General features: G+C 46.9%; 1 protein-coding gene across 4 annotated transcripts in view; it reads left to right on the top strand.

Moving 5' to 3' along the window:
* The window catches only part of LOC137570304 (neurogenic locus notch homolog protein 2-like), a 287,509-nt gene that overhangs the window by 64,710 nt on the left and 203,693 nt on the right, over positions 1-19,106 (top strand). The window contains exon 1 of one of the 4 annotated variants that reach the window (XM_068278938.1): positions 11,548-11,632. The exons of the other annotated variants lie outside the window; for them this stretch is intronic. Coding sequence (XP_068135039.1) covers positions 11,557-11,632 — 76 coding nt within the window. The 5' untranslated portion in view covers positions 11,548-11,556. Of the gene's footprint in view, positions 1-11,547; positions 11,633-19,106 lie in introns of those variants that run through there. 4 annotated transcript variants of the gene reach the window in all.

A 19,106-nucleotide genomic window follows, 5' to 3' on the forward strand; every position in this document is an offset into this window, starting at 1 on the left:
GCTTCCCCTCTCAGTCTGGTCAAACCCGCAGTCGGGAACCGTATACGCAGGCGTGCCGCGGGCCGGTTCCTGACACAGCTGACCAACAAACTCCATGCACTAGGTCTTGCTCCCTCCATATGTACTTGGTTATTGGACTTCCTTACTAATCGCCCTCAAACTGTCAGACTAGGAAAACAGACATCCTCCACCCTTACCCTGAGCACTGGCGTGCCACAGGGCTGTGTACTAAGCCCTCTCCTCTATGCACTGTTCACCCATGACTGCCAGCCTATCCATACCTCAAGCATAATTGTTAAGTTTGCAGATGATACGACTGTTATTGGGCTTATATCAGACAATGAGGAAGCTGCATTCAGAGAAGACGTTAGGAACCTCACTGCATGGTGCGACATTAACAACCTGTTATTAAATACCAAGTGTGAGAAAACGCGGAAAAGCCGCCGCGTGTGCTAAAAGCAAGGTGGCTGATTCTGCGTCCAACGCGGCGGTTTGCACGCGTAGGCATCCATCTGGTATTGTGGCGGAACGCGGAAAAGCTGCCGCATGTTCTAACAGCAAAGCAGCTGTTTCCGCGTCCAAGGTGGCGGTTTGTACGCAACAGCGTGCCTTTGGAGTGGCTGGGTCTGTTAGTCCACATAGATGGATGAAGAGCTACGCGCGGGCCAGAAGTCAGGACCTTTATACCAGCAGGGGAAGTGTCAGCTGATCAGGACGATCAGCTGATTCCTGCAGGACTCATGATTGGCTGAGTGGCTCGGGCGGGGCAGCAGTGTTCAGCTACTATATATTCTGCTTGCTTGTCAGTTGCTGGTTGTCTGCCATTGCAAACACTTTGTGGAAGCATTCAGACCATAGTCAGATCCTTACAGTGTGTTTGAACCAGGTGGACCTGGGAATTCACACTGAGCCAGATTTGGCTGATAGCTTAAAATACTAATTGAATTGTATTATTTGTTAGACCAGTTCCAGGGTGTTGGGATCAAGGCCCTCACACCCCAGACTAGGAATACTGTGTATCTTCGGTGTATTCTCTAGCATAGTTCCAGGGTGTTGAGATCAAGGCCCTCACACCCAAGACTAGGGAACTGTATTGTCTTTGTGTTATGTTCCAGACTAGTTCCAGGGTGTTGATGATCACGGACCTCACACCAAAGACTAGGGAATTGTATTGTCATTTATGTTATATTCCAGACTAGTTCCAGGGTGTTGATGATCACGGACCTCACACCAAAGACTAGGGAATTGTATTATCATTTATGTTATATTCCAGACTAGTTCCAGGGTGTTGATGATCACGGACCTCACACCCCAGACTAGGATTGTGCTATTACTGTATTACGTTAGCCCAATTCAGGGCAAAACCTTTCATATTAGCAGCAGGGCTTCCTGCAACCCAGCCTCGGTCCCTCACCCAGGGGTCCACAGGCTACAGGAATATCACCCACAGTCAGGGGTGAATTCCTCAGGAGTCTTAGGCCGCCAGCTCCTCTGGTGGTCTTTACTCAGAGTTGTTACTGTTGCACCAAACACTTACACTCTCTCTGGTGTCTAGAGGTTAGACATATCTGATTATTGACGATACTGCAGATCCTCAATAATCGGGTATATCTGCATTCTTGGGGATACTGCAGATCGCCAAGGATCAGATTCTCTCTCTGGTTGCTGACACCGATCGTTACACCAAGAAGACCAAAGAAATTATTCTGGACTTTAGGACCACCAAAAAGACCACTCACCTACCACTAATGATCAATGCAGAGGCTGTGGAGAGAGTTTCCAGCTTCAAATTTTTGGGAGTCACCATCGCAGAGAACCTGTCCTGGGCTGACAATGCTTTAGCTCTAACTGGCAAAGCACAACAACGTCTCTATTTTCTGAGGAAACTAAGGAGCGCTAACCTCCCACAGAAGCTGCTGGTTAATTTCTACAGATGCACTATAGAAAGCGTTCTGACCAATTGCATGACGGCCTGGTACAACAGCTGCACGAAGGCTACTAGAGAAGCCCTGCAGCGAGTTGTTAAAACAGCAGAAGCCATTATTGGCACTGAACTACCATCACTGGAACTTTTGTATAATACTCGCAGCGTGAGAAGGGCCAAAAACATTATCAAGGACAACACTCACCCTGGAAATGCCCTGTTTGAGCTCCTTCCATCAGGAAAACGTTTTAGATCAATCCGCACACACACAAACAGACTGAAAGACAGCTTTTTCCCATCCGCCATAAACTTGATGAACTCTGAATCCTCTCTGAAATATTTAACACTGTGTGTGTACAAATTGTTTAACCATCTGTAATACCTGGCATACTTGTATAATTTCTTCTCTTCCTTGTTACTATCACTATGTTCCCTATATGCACCGTGAGGTTGTCATGAAAAGTCATTTCGTTGTGTTACACAATGACAATAAAGTGAATTGAATTGAATTAATTCACCATCACCAAGTGCAAATGACGTATCCGGAATTAACAACAATAACATTTCTACAGCGTTTTTCTTCCATAGGACTCAAAGCGCTTAAGCAGGCCATACACAGGCTCGATTCACGGCCGTTTCGACAGCAGATCCGATCCTGGGATCGAATCTGCTGCCAATCGCTTGCGCTAAACGCACCCGCCGATCCGATTTCCTCCCGAAATCGGATCGGTCCGTCGATCGCGCCGTGCGGGAAATTACCCTCGATCGCCCGGCGGTAGGAGCGCGTCGCTTGCGGCGTACGATTCGGGCCCGATCCGAGCATGTATACATTACCTGAAGCTGGCTCCGGGGTCCTCTTCTCCTCGCTGCACCGCATTTCCGCATGTCCCAGTGTACGCTTATACTTCCTGTGTCACTCCGGTGACCAGGAAGTTGAAATAGAGGGCGCTCTATTTGAACTTCCTGGTCACGGAGTAACACAGGAAGCGCCGGGATGGAGCAAGAACAGCGGTGCGGTGCAGTGCGGAGAAGACGCCCGGGAGCCAGCCTCAGGTAATGTATACGGGGGGGGGGGGGGGGGGGGTTGGACAGGCGGCAGGAGCAGCTGAACAGATTGTGATCAGTTTCAGGCTGAAATCGATTCACAATCTGTTTGCAGTAAAGGCAGCCATACGATCCCTATCTGATCAGATTCGATCAGATAGGGATCTGTCAGCTGGTCGATCTAATGGCACATCGACCAGTGTATGGCCACCTTTAGGCTCTCTCAGATTCAGTAGTTGGTAGTAGGATAAAGTATTCTTCACACAACAAAAATTATATTTCTGCAAATGCCAAACTGAACAGGTGGGTTCTCAGTAGAGGTGGGACGACGAATCAGTCAAATCTACATATCCCTCAAATCTTTGAAAAGATTCAAGATTTGTGGATTCGAATCCCATCGCCATTTATTGCATTCTGAATCCACTGAATCCCGACGCCGCGTCCCTGTGCATCCACTGCTCCCCCCCACCCTCCTCCACACAGGAAATTTGGGCGCATGAGGCAGGTGGACAAAAAGGGCGCCATTCACTCCCATAATAAATATCGTTTAATGGGCGCCCAACAGGAAAAAAGGGCGCCGGAGAAAAATAACGTTTTAAAAGCGGCGCCCGGAGACTTTTAATGTTTTATAACCGCTTCTCATGATTACCCATTATTTAATGATTTATAATTTTTTAAACATTATTTTTAAACGAAAAACAGTACAATATTTTTTTTAAACATTACTTTTAAACGAAAAACCGTACAATTTTTTTTAAACATTTTTAAACGAAAAACCGCACCATATTTTTTTTAAAACGTTATTAATGCTTATCACAGGGGCATCTTAGGTTTAGGCACCACCAGGGAGATCTTAGGTTTAGGCACCAACAGGGGGGTCTTAGGTTTAGGCACCAACAGGGGGGTCTTAGATTTAGGCACCAACAGGGGGGTCTTAGGTTTAGGCACCAACAGGGGGGTCTTAGGTTTAGGCACCAACAGGGGGGTCTTAGGTTTAGGCACCAACAGGGGGGTCTTAGGTTTAGGCACCAACAGGGGGGTCTTAGGTTTAGGCACCAACAGGGGGGTCTTAGGTTTAGGCACCAACAGGGGGGTCTAGGGGTTAGGGATAGGTACAGGGAGGGTTCTGTGTGAGAGAGTAGGGTTAGGTATAGCTTTAGTAAAATTCTTATTAATGTTTTATAAAACGTTATTATAAATTTCACTTTTTAAACAGGGAAGATTAACGTTTTTAAAATTGCCCATTTCATACACATTATTTAATCATTTATAACTTTATAAAACATTATTTTTAAACGAAATATAGCACACATTTTTTAAAACGTTATTCATGATTATCGTTTAAAACCCTGCGCCCTTTTTTCCCGGCGCCCTTTTTTAACATACGCCCTCCACACACCCTCGTCCTCCTCCGCTCCCCCTGTACCTCCTCCGCTCCTCCCCTCCCCCCACATAGATTAAAGCATCTGCTCACCTATGCAGCGCGGGGTGCAGAGCCGCAGACCTCTCTCTTACTCCTCTGTTCCCCCTAGTGACCGGCTTTTGCACGTCATCACTAAAGCCGGTCACTAAGGGAACAGAGGACTGAGAGAGAGGTCTGCAGCTCTGCGCTCCACTTTGGATTCCCAGGATAGGTGAGCCGATGCTTATCTATGCAGGGGGTGAGCGGAGGAGGCACGCAGAGGGTGGGGGGGGGGGGGTAACCTATTCTGAAGGCACCTATACCTAACTAGCTATACTGAAGGCACATTTACCTAGCTAGCTATACTGCAGACCACTGGCGTAACAATAGGGGATGCGACCCCTGCCATCGCAGGGGGCCCGGGGCCCCCCTAGGGCCCGCTCAGAGACTTTTGGGGGGCAGGAGGGGTCGCAGCATAAGAGGAGAGTGTGGCAGATCAGTGGGGAGGGGGGAAATCCCCCCCCCTCACCTCGGGCTCTCCTCTCAGCGCTCCCCCTCCTGTAATCATTGGTGGCAGCGGGCAGCAGCAGAGGCGGCGGCAGGCTGAATACATTACCTCCTTCTTGCTGGAGCTCTTCCGTTCTCTAAGAGCTTCATGCAACTTCCTGTGTAAACAGGAAGTTGCTCTTAGAGAACGGAAGACTTCCAGCGAGAAGGAGGTAATGTATTCAGTTGCCGCCGCCGCTGCTGCTGCCCGCTGCCACCAATGATTACAGGAGGGGGAGCGCTGAGAGGAGAGCCCGAGGTGAGGGGGGGGAGGGGGGGAGGATTTCCCCCCTCCCCACCGATCTGCCACACTCTCCTCTTATGCTGCGACCGCTCCTGCCCCCCAAAAGTCCCTGAGCGGGCCCTAAGGGGTGGGGCCCGGATTTTTTTTTTCAGGGGGGCCCGGGGATTTCAAGGTATGCCCCTGCTGCAGACAAATATACCACGGATCTCACAATTCTTATGTGCAGGATTCGTGAGATTCAAGATTCGAAAGGTTTGAGTTATTCAAGAACCTTTTTAGATTCGTATTCGAATTCAAAGAAATTGTGAATTCATCCCATCTCTAGTTTTCAGTCTGGATTTAAATACGCCCAGAGATGGAGCTGTCCTGATCTGCTGAGGTAAGGAGTTCCATAATGTAGGAGCAGCATGACAGAAGGCTCTGGGACCAAAAGTTTTCAGGTGGACTCTGGGTATACTATAATTATTATTATTATTATTGTGATATTAGAACCTGTGGATCTGAGATTGCAGGGATTGTTTTATTTGTGGTTCACTTGGCAATGGCAGTTGTACATAAGACACATGAGAAATGGACATTGATACAAGCTTGAGAAGGAAACTTAGAAAAAACTCTAAACATCTGCAGCAGGGAGTGGAGCAGGACTGCACCGGAGGGCTTGGAACTTCGGGTGGGCATCTGGGGAAATTATGCTGTCCAAGGGACTAGAGTGTCCCAGATGGGCAGACCTGGCAGTGGGGACCAGTGCAGGCGGACTGCCTGGGGGCAGGGGGTTCTCCTGCCTCTGGCGGTTCTACTCCCTGATGAATTTCCTATTTGGGAAATATTGAGCATTTGCCCGCTAAGATGCCCATCAAATTACCACTATAATTCCTTTGCCGGCCTTTCAAGAACATTCTCCATGTTCTTTTTATGTGGCTCAGATGAGGGATGTGCAGCAGAGTGAAAGTTCAGGATCCCATAGGGCCTCCCTGGTCTTCCCTTTGTGTCCTCCTTCCACCAATGTCCCCTGATGATATTCTGCACCTTCGGCACTCCTCGAGAGACTTGGAAGCCCTCATGTCACCAAGTACTTCTAAAGACGGGCACATCAGAGGATTCCCGGAGCTGTATTCAGTTGATTGAATAACTTTAATGGGACAGCCATGGACAGAGGGCACAGAGAGAGGACCGGGAAGGATGGGTCCAGCGCCGCTTCCATCTGAAAATGGCACCTGTGAATAATGGCGCACAGTGTTGCCGCTAATCCATTTGCCGCTTATCGCTATTTAACGTTAAAGCCTTATTGTTATTTAGCGCTAAAGCCTTATCGTTATTTAGCGTTAACACACAGAACCTTCTCTGTACCTATCCCTAACCCAAACCCCCCCCCCCCCCGCTGGTGGTGCCTAACTCTAACCACTCCCCTGGTGGTGCCTAACCCTAACCCCCCCCCCTGGTGGTGTATATTGTACTGTATACCTAACCCTACTCTCACACAGAACCCTCCCTGTACCTATCCCTAACCCTAAGACCCCCTTGGTGGTGCCTAACCCTAACCACCCCCCTGGTGGTGCCTAACCCTAAGATCCCCCCTGGTGGTGCCTAACCCTAACCACCCCCCTGGTGGTGCCTAACCCTAATACCCCCCCTGGTGGTGCCTAACCCTAAGACCCCCCTGGTGGTGCCTAACCCTAAGACCCCCCCTGGTGGTGCCTAACCCTAACCACCCCCCTGGTGGTGCCTAACCCTAAGACCCCCCTGGTGGTGCCTAACCCTAAGACCCCCCCTGGTGGTGCCTAACCCTAACCACCCCCCTGGTGGTGCCTAACCCTAATACCCCCCTGGTGGTGCCTAACCCTAAGACCCCCCCGGTGGTGCCTAACCCTAAGACCCCCCCTGGTGGTGCCTAACCCTAACCTTGACAGTGTTACATTAAATCCATTCACCGTTTTGCAGTTAAATAACGTCTGCAGTTTGGCATATGAATGGCGCTATTGATAAATAACGTTACTGTGTAGCGTTTTTCTTCTTTTTTCCCTGTGCGCAATTATTATGTAGTACTAACGATAAATAGCGATAAGCGTATCTTTTTAATGCGGCGCCATTCTTATGCATAGGCGCTGTGCGCCATTATTCACTGATTCCCCAGAGCCTGCCTCCCATCTCAGCTCTGCCTGCTCAGTAAGCTATCACCTATTCAGTAGGAGACCTTAGGCAAGTCTTCCTAACACTGCTACTGCCTATAGAGTGTGCCCTAGTGGCTGCAGCTCTGGTGCTTTGAGTCCGCCAGGAGAAAAGCGTGATATAAATGTTATTTGTCTTGTCTTGTCTCCCCATAGGTAAGTATCTAACCTTTTTCAGCATCTCTTCAGCATTGCTTTAAAGCAGTAGGATCAGCCATACTATGCCAGGGGAAAAACACCTATATAAGTAGATAAATACTTGATCTACTTACATAACACATGTATTGTACTGTCCACGTTTTCATTTCAGTGAATTATATATAGTAAATGACGAGAATTCTGTTCCTGGTGGAGGCCATGTCTTTTGCCCACAGTTAAGGCTAACTCGTGATGTCATTTCTGCCCTTTACTTTTTTTCTTGTCTCCTCCAATCACTGAGTCGCCTCAGCCTTACTTGTAAACACAAGTGAGCAGGGGATAGTGTTTCAGATAAGGCAAGGCAGGGAAATAAATGGAAGAAGAGGAATATATTATAGATAAAAAGAACTCCCAGCATGCAACTGTTTGGCACTGACTACTAAAGGGCCAGTGCTCCTAAGGTATGTAATAACTCCAAATCATAACAGCAGAAAAAGTTTTGAAAGTTTTGAATGCGGGATTAGCATCTGTATCACTTAATACACTCAGACCAGTTGCTGTTGAAATTTGATTTTTTATGGTGACAATCCCGCTTTAAGCAAATTAATGTCGTCTTTTGCAAATAAAATCTTCCTGAAGAACTAGCAGCACTTTTACTGGTGTCTGTGAAAAATGATATTGTGCAGAGGAGTGTGCAGTTTGTGAAGGGGTTAACTTAACATGAGTACGTGCCGGTACGTGTCGGGTGATGTTTCTTCTGGTGGTGGCATTTGTCCCATGTCACTGAGACCTTGCTGTAGATGGAGAGGAGCCCACACAGGAGGTCACAGGACAGGAACACAATCATGGATTCCCTCCAGCTCACTCTGCCAGTTCTCTCTACCGGGATCAACAACATCCTCCCTCTATCACTCCGGACAAGGGTGACCACACGTGTGGAGGGCTCCTCTGATGGACTTATCTCCACCGTGATCAACAACATCCTCCCTCTATCACTCCGGACAAGGGTGACCACACGTGTGGAGGGCTCCTCTGATGGACTTATCTCCACCGGGATCAACAACATCCCCCATCTATCACTCCAGACAAGGGTGACCACACGTGTGGAGGGCTCCTCTGATGGACTTATCTCCACCGGGATCAACAACATCCCCCATCTATCACTCCAGACAAGGGTGATCACACGTGGGGAGGACTCCTCTGATGGACGACTCTCCACCGTGATCAGCAACATCTCGCATCTATCACTCCAGACAAGTGTGACCACACATGTGGAGGACTCCTCTGATGGACGACTCTCCACTGTGATCAGCAACATCTCGCATCTATCACTCCAGACAAGTGTGACCACACATGTGGAGGACTCCTCTGATGGACGACTCTCCACCGTGATCAGAAACATCTCGCATCTATCACTCTGGACAATGATGACCACACGTGTGGAGGACTCCTCTGATGGACGACTCTCCACCGTGATCAGCAACATCTCGCATCTATCACTCTGAACAATGATGACCACACGTGTGGAGGACTCCTCTGATGGACGTCTCTCCACCGTGATCAGCAACATCCCCCATCTATCACTCTGGACAATGGTGACCACACGTGGGGAGGGCTCCTCTGATGGACACCCACTGTGTCACCTCTGTCCCCTGTGCCCTCAGTGTCCTTCTCTGTGTCACCTCTGTCCCCTGTGCCCTCAGTGTCCCCCTCTGTGTCACCTCTGTCCCCTGTGCCCTCAGTGCCCCCCTCTGTGTCACCTCTGTCCCCTGTGCCCTCAGTGTTCCACAGCAAAAGATCATTTTTTTTCTTCATACTTTTTGAAATAATTTTTTTTCAAAAACTCCCAAGGTCTTTTGAAAAAAAAAAAGTTTGCCTTTTCCCCACAGAAACAACATTTTCAGGCCTTTCATATAGGCAGGTTGTCCAGAAGGTGGGTGTTTGTAAGTCAGGGACTACCTGGGCGCTAGTCTGCTTTAGGGGGCCCAGCAGGAAACCTCATAGGGAAATTCTGCTAATGTGATTGGGTGGACGGCACCCTCTCCAGCTGCTAGGTTTCAGATAGGTTATAGTAGACCACGTCCACACTATTCGGCCAATCACAACGCATTGTGCTGCAGAGGCTGCTGTGATTGGAGAACTGTTCCCTATGAGGTTTCCTGCTGGGTCCCCTAAAGTAGACTAGCACCACTACCTGTGCTATGAACAGATGGTGTAGATAAGCTCTCATACTATATGGAAGGGGTAAAATTCAAAGTTGAATGTGTGTACCAGACACTAAAGGAGCAGAGCTTCTCTGTAATGGGAACCTCAAGCAAAAAGTATAAGGAAGCTGCCATATTTATTTGCTTTTAAACAATACCAGTTGCCTTCCCCCTGCTGAATCATACAGGCTGAAACAAGCATGCAGCTAATCTAGTCAGACATCAGTCAGAGCACCTGATCTGCTGCATGCTTGTTCAGGGGCTGTGGCTAAAAGCATTAGAGGCAGAGGATCAGCAGGAGAGTCAGGCAATCCGCATTGTTTAAAAGGAAATAAATATGGCAGCCTCCATATGGGTCTCACTTCAGATGTCCTTTAAAGGAGAGCCATAGAGAGAGGTGTATGGAAGCTGTCATATTTATTTCCATTTAAGCAATACCAGTTACCTGGCTATTCTGCTGATCCTCTGCCTTTAATACTTTTAGCTATAGACCCTGAACAAGCATGCAGCAGATCAGGGGCTTGATTCACAAAGCGGTGCTAACCTACTTAGCACGTCTAAAGTCTTTAGACGTGCTAACCAGGGTGCTAAGTAGGTTAGCACCGGATTTCTCAATTGATTAACCTACTTAGCACCCTGGTTAGCACGTCTAAAGACTTTAGACGTGCTAAGTAGGTTAGCACCGCTTTGTGAATCAAGCCCCACGTGTTTCTGACATTATTCTCAGATGTGACAGGACTAGCTGCATGATTGTTTCTGGTGTGATTCAGACACTACTGCAGCCAAATAGACCAGCAGGGCTGCCAGGCAACTGGTATTGCTTAAAAGGAAATAAATATGGCAGCCTCCATATCCCTCTCACTACAGTTCTCCTTTAAGTTGACTCACCTGCGGTCCCACCAGCTGGGAGGGAGGTGCAAGTCAGGCTGATGGCCAGCAGGAGGCAGAGGAGAGCTCCATCCATGCTGAGGAATGATAGTCAGTCTGCTGGGGTGTTTGTCATTCCACAGGTAAGAGAGTAATAGTCACATGATCCGCCCAGATCCCAGAGCCCCTCCCCCCTGATCGTCCACCAATCACCTCCCGTCCGATCTGCCAGCAGCCAATCATAACAATGTATACAGCCCAGAGGAGTGCAATGATCCGCCCAGATCCCAGAGCCCCTCCCCCCTGATCGTCCACCAATCACCTCCCATCCGATCTGCCTGCAGCCAATCATAACAATGTATACAGCCCAGGGGAGTGCAATGATCAGATGACAGACTTGTGCAAACAAAACTTTCTAAGAATACAAAATACTGCTCCCATATTGCTATTACCTACAGCAGTTCACTTTACTTTACTTCACTTTAATGTGGACCTGAACTCTTGCACAAGACAGAAGGAAAACTGTATGCTTAGATAGTTTAGCCTGTCTAATTCCCCCTTATCTGTAACTAATCACAAGTTGTAATTTGATCTCTCAGCTGTGTCAGCTCAGGAATCTCCTCTGCCACAGCAGAGCAGCTAACTAGTAAACACAGGATGTTAACCCCATATCTGCTTCCATGAAAGCAGGAAGTAGACACACTGCAGATTTATTGCATGATTTTTTTCCTTTAAATGTTATTATGCTGTTGCTTATCTTTTAGGGCAGAGAGATTGTTCAGGTCCGCTTTAAGTTGACGTATAATGTAATTCAGTTACAGGCTGGATCATGCAGTAATGGTACCTGTTAGTTTTTTTCTTAATAAAGAGGAGGGGCCCTTTAAGAAACGGATGGGCGTTCCCCATGTGGGATCAGTAGGTGAGCTGTAATTGGTGCAGGCTGTGGAGTGGGCGGGCTTTTCTCTTGATGATAAATGACAATGACAAGCAGCCACCCAGCAGACTGCAGTTCCCTCTCCAGCATGGACAGAGCTCTCTTCTGCCTCCTCCTGGCCATCGGCCTCTCCTGCACCCTCCTCCCAGCTGGGGAGACATCAGGTGGGTCTGCTATAAAGGTAATGTGACATCTGTCAGGGCAGCACAGGGCACTTTCTGATTTCCCTTATACAGCCAGCTCAGATTTTACTAAACTGTCCAGAATATCACATTTCATATTTTTCTTCCATAAGATGGCGGCGGAGCTCAGACTACAGATTTCTCCATTTGGTGCACAGAATATTCCCAGTTCCCCATCTTCCTGCATGAGTGATTGGCTGCTGAGTTCATCGCCTCCCTTCTTCCATGAGAAGGTTGAGGCTGGGTACACAGTTCAGAGTGCTTAAGCAATCACCCCTGCAACCCCCGTCATCACAGGGGGCCCAAGGATTTGGGGGCCCCCCTTTCCTCTCCCCAACCACAAGCGTAACCAATTAGCAAAACATCCTCCCCTTTTTCTCACAACCGTCCCCGCCCCCTCCTCCCACCATGCAGAGTAGCAGGAGCGGGTGTCATTTTTTCCCGCATCCAGATGCTACTTCACAGCAGAACACTCTGTGCTGCCATTCGCCGGCCCCCGATCACGTGACCCGCATGGGGTTCAGGGACCAGGGGGTGCACATGCTATCATTTTTGCAGGCGGGCCCTATTAAGTCTAGTTACGTTCCTGTGGTCGGTTCTTAATTTTTGCATTGCACTGCGATTGCCTTTTCTTAGCAGTTTTCTCACACAAGTTTTCATTGTGAAGTTGCGTCTTGACGCTCCCGGCATGCGGAAACTAGATACATGCCAGCAGGTTTCGTTTTTTTGGCGGGAAGCAGCTGCAAAAACAAAACACAAAGAAGTGCTGAATCCTCTGCGGTCCATAGTGAGACATTGGAAGTGCAGTGCTCTGGAACTGAAGCTACAGAAACCAGCGATTAGCTCTTGTGTTCCCCCAGCTTTACTAAACCCAGGAGAGCTAACTTCTATACTGGAGTCTCTATTTCCCACAAGTCATTATAGCAGGCTGACACCCCCAGGTAGTGTATACTCTGCTAGACTCTGTACAGAAGAACAAGGTGTTACTCTGATGGAATGTTTGGTAGAATCTGCCTGTGATGGGACCTCACTGCTGGTGAATTGGTCTAATGTGAAATCACTGCAGTCCATTTTGAGATCCTCCATGTTAGCAATGGAATTGTGGTTATTACCATTTTGTAAGATTAACCTTTTCCAGGCGAATGTAGTTGAAATCTGCGTCCAGCGGGTGTCTGTACGCGTCCATCTGAAAATGGCGACTGAGAATAATGGCGCACGGCGATGTCGCTACTCTGTTACGCGCTTATCGCTATTTAACGTTAGCATATTATCGGTTTTATAACCGCCTATCGCTATTTAAAGTTAATGTTTATCGTTAAATGTTTTTTTTTATTATTTATTGTAAATTTTCGTTAATACTTTTTTTTTTTCAATTTTTCCACTCTTTGTAACGTTGTTTATCGTTAATAAACATGAATGGTATTCAATGTAATTACATTTTATGAATGATTTTTCAGTGGCATGCAGCGCGTATCGTTAATTAACGCTAAGAACTACTATATTACTTCATATATCATGTTTTTATAATATTTATATATATATTTTTTTTCATTATCATTATTCAAATATATCTGATATCCTTTATATATCATTTATGAAGTATGAAATGTTAATGTCATTTTTATGACTTGTATTATCCGTAAACATTGCTCCACTCCTGATGGATATGTCATTTAATTTCAATATTATGTTCATACCTTGTTTTTTGCCCATTATTTCCAAAATAAGACCTATCAATCCAAATTGTATTTATATTAACAATTTATAAGTACATTTTAGAAAAAATAAAAAAAAATGGCATGGGTTCAATCTCAGGACTCTTTGCATTCTAGCCCTGCTCACTTCCCACTACTCCATAAGTGCATGAGTTCCCAATACATTTTTCCTTTTGACTTTGTTCTATTATGTGTTTCTTTAAACCATGAAGAGGCTCCACCTGTTGTTGAAAAAGAGAACAGTCTCCGTTACTCATTCCAATAAATAATTCAATTAAAACCACTTGCCGACTGCCCACTACCAAAGGGGGGCACCCCCAGGACCGCGTAACGCCGATCGGCGGCGGCTCCTGGGGGACTGATTTGCCGGTGATCGCGCGCATCCGTCGGAATTAGGCTCCGCCCACCCGCAACGTCAACCCGCCGGCCAATTAGCAGCGCCAGCGGATTGTTAACCCCTGATCTGCTGCATAGTAACAGTATAATACAATTTGTAATGTATACAAAGTGTATTATACTGGCTGCCTCTGCCCTGGTGGTCCCAGTGTCCGAGGGACCACCAGGGCAGGCTGCAGCCACCCTAGTCTGCACCCAAACACACTGATCTGCCCCCTGATCGCCCACAGCACCCCTCAGACCCCCCCCCTGCCAACCCCCCAGACCACTATTTGCACCCAATCACCCCCCTAATAACCCATCAATCACTCCCTGTCACTATCTGTCAACGATATTTTTTTCTTTATTCCCTAAACTTCCCCCTGGGGACTCCTGATCACACCCCCCCACCCCTCAGATTCTCCCCAGACCCCCCATCAGACCCCTCCCCCCCTGTGTACTGTATGCATCTATCCCCCCTGATCACCTGTCAATCACCTGTCAATCACCCATCAATCACCCCCTGTCACTGCCACCCATCAATCAGCCCCTAACCTTCCCCTTGCGGGCTTCTGGTCACCCGGCCAAACACTCACCCGCCCCACCGCAGTGACAGAATTTTTTTCCCTGATCACTGCTGGTCTCTATGACTTAATTGTGGCTGAGACCGACTGTTATGCCACACAATACGCAACTGCCGATCCAAGAAGCTACCATGCCCAGCCTTGTCGGTGGAAACCACTCCAAGTTTCCGAACGTTACTGTGAGAAAATGCGGAAAAGCCGCCGCAAATGCCAAGAGCGAGGCGGCTGACTCCGCGTCCAAAGCGGCGGTTTGCACGCATGGACACGCGTCCGGTAGTATGGTGGAATGCGGAAAAGCCACCGCATGTTCTGACAGCAAAGCGGCTGTTTCCGCGTCCAACGCGGCAGTTTGCATGCAGCAGCGTGCGCTTGGTGTGGCTGGGTCTGTTAGTGCACATAGGCAGATGGAGAGCTACGCGCGCGCCGGCCAGAACTCAGGACCTTTATACCAGCAGGGGAAGTGTCAGCTGATCAGGAAGATCAGCTGATTCCTGCAGGACTCATGATTGGCTGAATGGCTCGGGCGGGGCGGCAGAGTCCAGCAACTATATATTCTGCTGCTTGTCAGTTGCTGGTTGTCTGCCATTGCTAACACTTGCGTGAAGGCACTCAGACCATAGTCAGATCCTTACAGTGTGTTTGAACTAGGTGGACCTGGGAATTCACACTTAGCCAGATTATGTTGATAGCTTAAAGTACTAATTGAATTGTATTACTTATTAGACCAGTTCCAGGGTGTTGAGATCAAGGCCCTCACACCCCAGACTCGGAATACTGTGTAAACATACATATATCCAGGCACATCGCCTCTAGTTAGGACATTAAATAAATTATTAGGGAAAGGGAGGTGCTGAAGGGGGTGTGGCTAGAAACAGAAAAAATCAATTAACCCTTCGCACACTCACATGCAAATGTTCAAACAAATGCATTCACAGATTTACTCATCCAGGCACAACTGTTATCCCTACAGCTAAATTAAAAGCCAGGGTTTTAGTTCACAGAAGAATGCATTCTTATGCTTAGTCACCTATACTGCGCAGAAGTACCCAGGTAAACATAGGTGTCCTAACTCTGGCCCTGTAACATGCATAGTGCAGACATGCAAACACAATCATTGCATCAAACCTATCAATGGATTAGGAGCACACATCCTAACTTCCTCTCCTGGGAAAGACAGTGCATCTTACCAATCGCACAAGGGAGCTAACATTATGTGTCCATGTGCACCATGCGCATACACCAGCATAAGCTGTCTGCATGCTGACAAACATACAGGGGAAGGGGGAGTGCACCGAATTGGACCCTAGCCACAGGGGTCAATGATAAGAATAAACATACATATATCCAGGCACATCGCCTCTAGTTAGGACATTAAATAAATTATTAGGGAAAGGGAGGTGCTGAAGGGGGTGTGGCTAGAAACAGAAAAAATCAATTAACCCTTCGCACACTCACATGCAAATGTTCAAACAAATGCATTCACAGTTTGCATGCAGCAGCGTGCGCTTGGTGTGGCTGGGTCTGTTAGTGCACATAGGCAGATGGAGAGCTACGCGCGCGCCGGCCAGAACTCAGGACCTTTATACCAGCAGGGGAAGTGTCAGCTGATCAGGAAGATCAGCTGATTCCTGCAGGACTCATGATTGGCTGAATGGCTCGGGCGGGGCGGCAGAGTCCAGCAACTATATATTCTGCTGCTTGTCAGTTGCTGGTTGTCTGCCATTGCTAACACTTGCGTGAAGGCACTCAGACCATAGTCAGATCCTTACAGTGTGTTTGAACTAGGTGGACCTGGGAATTCACACTTAGCCAGATTCTGTTGATAGCTTAAAGTACTAATTGAATTGTATTACTTATTAGACCAGTTCCAGGGTGTTGAGATCAAGGCCCTCACACCCCAGACTAGGAATACTGTGTATCTTCTGTGTATTCTCTAGCATAGTTCCAGGGTGTGGAGATCAAGGCCCTCACACCCCAGACTAGGAATACTGCATATCATCTGTGTATTCTCTAGCATAGTTCCAGGGTGTGGAGATCAAGGCCCTCACACCCAAGACTAGGGAATTGTGTTACCATTTATGTTATACTCCAGACTAGTTCCAGGGTGTTGATGAATCACGGAACTCACACCCAAGACTAGGGAATTGTATTATCATTTATGTTATGCTCCAGACTAGTTCCAGGGTGTTGTGACTACGGACCTCACACCCCAGACTAGGATTGGGTTATTACTGTGTTACGTTAGCCCAGTTCAGGGCAAAACCTTACATATTAGCAGCAGGGCTTCCTGCATCCCAGCCTTGGTCCCTCGCTCAGGGGTCCACAGGCTATAGGAATATTACCCACAGTCAAGGGTGAATTCCTCAGGAGTGTTAGGGCTCTTTTCCACTATGGAATGCGATCGCGATTCAGATCGCGATCGCAATCGCGTTTCAATTTCCACCATGCGATTGCGATTGAGCTACTATACTCATTATAGTCCAGCTCAATCGCATACAAAACGCGGCAGGACGACGATTGCGCTTTGACCAAAATCACATCGCAATCGGATCACACTAATGGAAATTGCTGCTGCAGTTTCCATTCGTTTAATGTACCTTGCGATTTGTGATCAGAAGCAAATCGCAAATCGCAGGCTAGTGGAAAAAGGTCCTTAGGCCGCCAGCTCCTCTGGTGGTCTTTACTCAGAGTTGTTACTGTTGCACCAAACACTTACACTCTCTCTGGTGTCTAGAGGTTAGACATATCTGATTATTGACGATTCCGCAGATCCTCAATAATCGGGTATATCTGTATTCTTGGGGATACTGCGGATCGCCAAGGATCAGATTCTCTCTCTGGTTGCTGACACCGATCGTTACAGTTACATATTTAGGGGCCTTCTCCTTAACATGGGTCTATTCAAAAAGAATGTATTGCGGTCTTATTGGTCTACGCACCCAATACATCACATGCCAATGTTCTCTGCTGCCATGTCCAGGTCATGATTTGAGAACATCCTGCACTTCAGGCCCAATACAACCTGTCATCTAAGAGGCCACCCTGCTTATGACCGGTTCCACAAAATTCGGCCCCTCATAGACCACCTGTCATCAAAATTTGCAGATGCTTATACCCCGGAACAGTCATTTTGAGGCATTTGGTTTCCAGACTACTCCTCACGGTTTTATGAAATGAATATGACCAAGGGGTATTAGAGGATAAGGAGTGACTTCATGATACACTTCTGCAAACACACACCTGTGATGACGGTCCAGGTAAACAAACTCTTGCACTACCTCAAATAATTTACCACCAACAAGTAGAAGAGGAAACTATACAGAGTGATGGGGGATAAGGAAAAACTGAACATATGTTTATGCTCATAAAAAAATAGTGGGGTATAAATGAGGTATTTTATAGGGCAGAAATAGGGCACTGAGACCTATCCGCCTATAAGATATAATTGGGGTGTTCAATGGTGTAACATAGATGGGTATATGAAACAGGTATATGGTAGTTACATTTGAGCCTGTGAGGCCTTCATCGAAATGGGATATAAACAGAGAATTAACTGATGTGGCATACATGGGTGTATGGAAGATAGGTGTGGACAAATGATGCAGGACTGGATATCTACCTTGGTATAATATGATTGAGGTAATAGATGGAGAGTCCTAGATGGCAATGTGGTAGGGCTTGTTTCGACCACTGAGGCCTACCAACCGAGAGATAACGTAATTTGTAGATGTTGCATCGAATCTGTTTGAATGGTTAATAGGTGTAAGGGAGTGAAGCTTGTCTATGCAAGGACCTACATGCATACAGACAATTATTTAAGATTATTGACAGGATCCAACGGTATAAGGGTTCAATACCATCAGTTGTGTATTCAGGAGATGGATTACATTTATTCTACATTTTCAGTAAAAATAATAATAATAAATAAATAAACTGAAATATTTGATTACATTACATACATTTATTATAAAGTAAAAAAAACTACATTTTTTTTTATTAAATTGAAATTACATTAATGAAAATAATAATTGTACAATTACATTTCTGAAAAGAACAATTCAACTTATGACCATTAGATGGCATCGCTTCATACTTGTTCATGAAACTCAATACAACTAAGCATACAGGACAAATGTACAAATCTTATCAGACCTACAAATTCTATGATCCAGTATGTAGAGCATTAGTAAGTTATCAGCTTGCGTTACCGAGGGTTGTGAGATCAAGGTCCAACAGTAATAAAATAATTTTTCATGTTATTTCATTTTTTTTTAAACACTATGATGCTTAGTAGAAAATGTATTTATATATATTAGATTTATATTTATTTGATACATACATTAAAATGTATAATAGATTATGTATAATAGATTTTATTTACAGGATGTTCACTATGGAGTCTCTTTAAAATCCTCTTTTTAACAGAAATACCTATGTAACATTATAGAAATAACTAAAACGCAGCATCCCCACAGCTGAAATGTAACTAAATCCCCCCTAACTCCCCGGGGGGCAATCCGGGCAGCGCTTCTGTGAGAGGCAGAGCTATGAGCCGCAGCTCTGCCTCTCAGCGCGTCTGTCAGCCCGGATCTCCACCTCTCCCCCACCCCTCTCGGTCTTCCTTCACTGAGAGGGGTGGGGGAGAGGTGGAGATCCGCCGCTGACAGATGTGTGTGAAGCAGGGCTGCAGCTCATAGCTCTGCCTCTCAGCGCGTCTGTCAGCCCGGATCACCGCCTCTCCCCGCCCCTTTCAGTCTTCCTTCATTGAGAGGGGCAGGGGAG

This window comes from Hyperolius riggenbachi, chromosome 4 (assembly GCF_040937935.1).
Source record: "Hyperolius riggenbachi isolate aHypRig1 chromosome 4, aHypRig1.pri, whole genome shotgun sequence".
NCBI lineage: Eukaryota > Metazoa > Chordata > Amphibia > Anura > Hyperoliidae > Hyperolius > Hyperolius riggenbachi.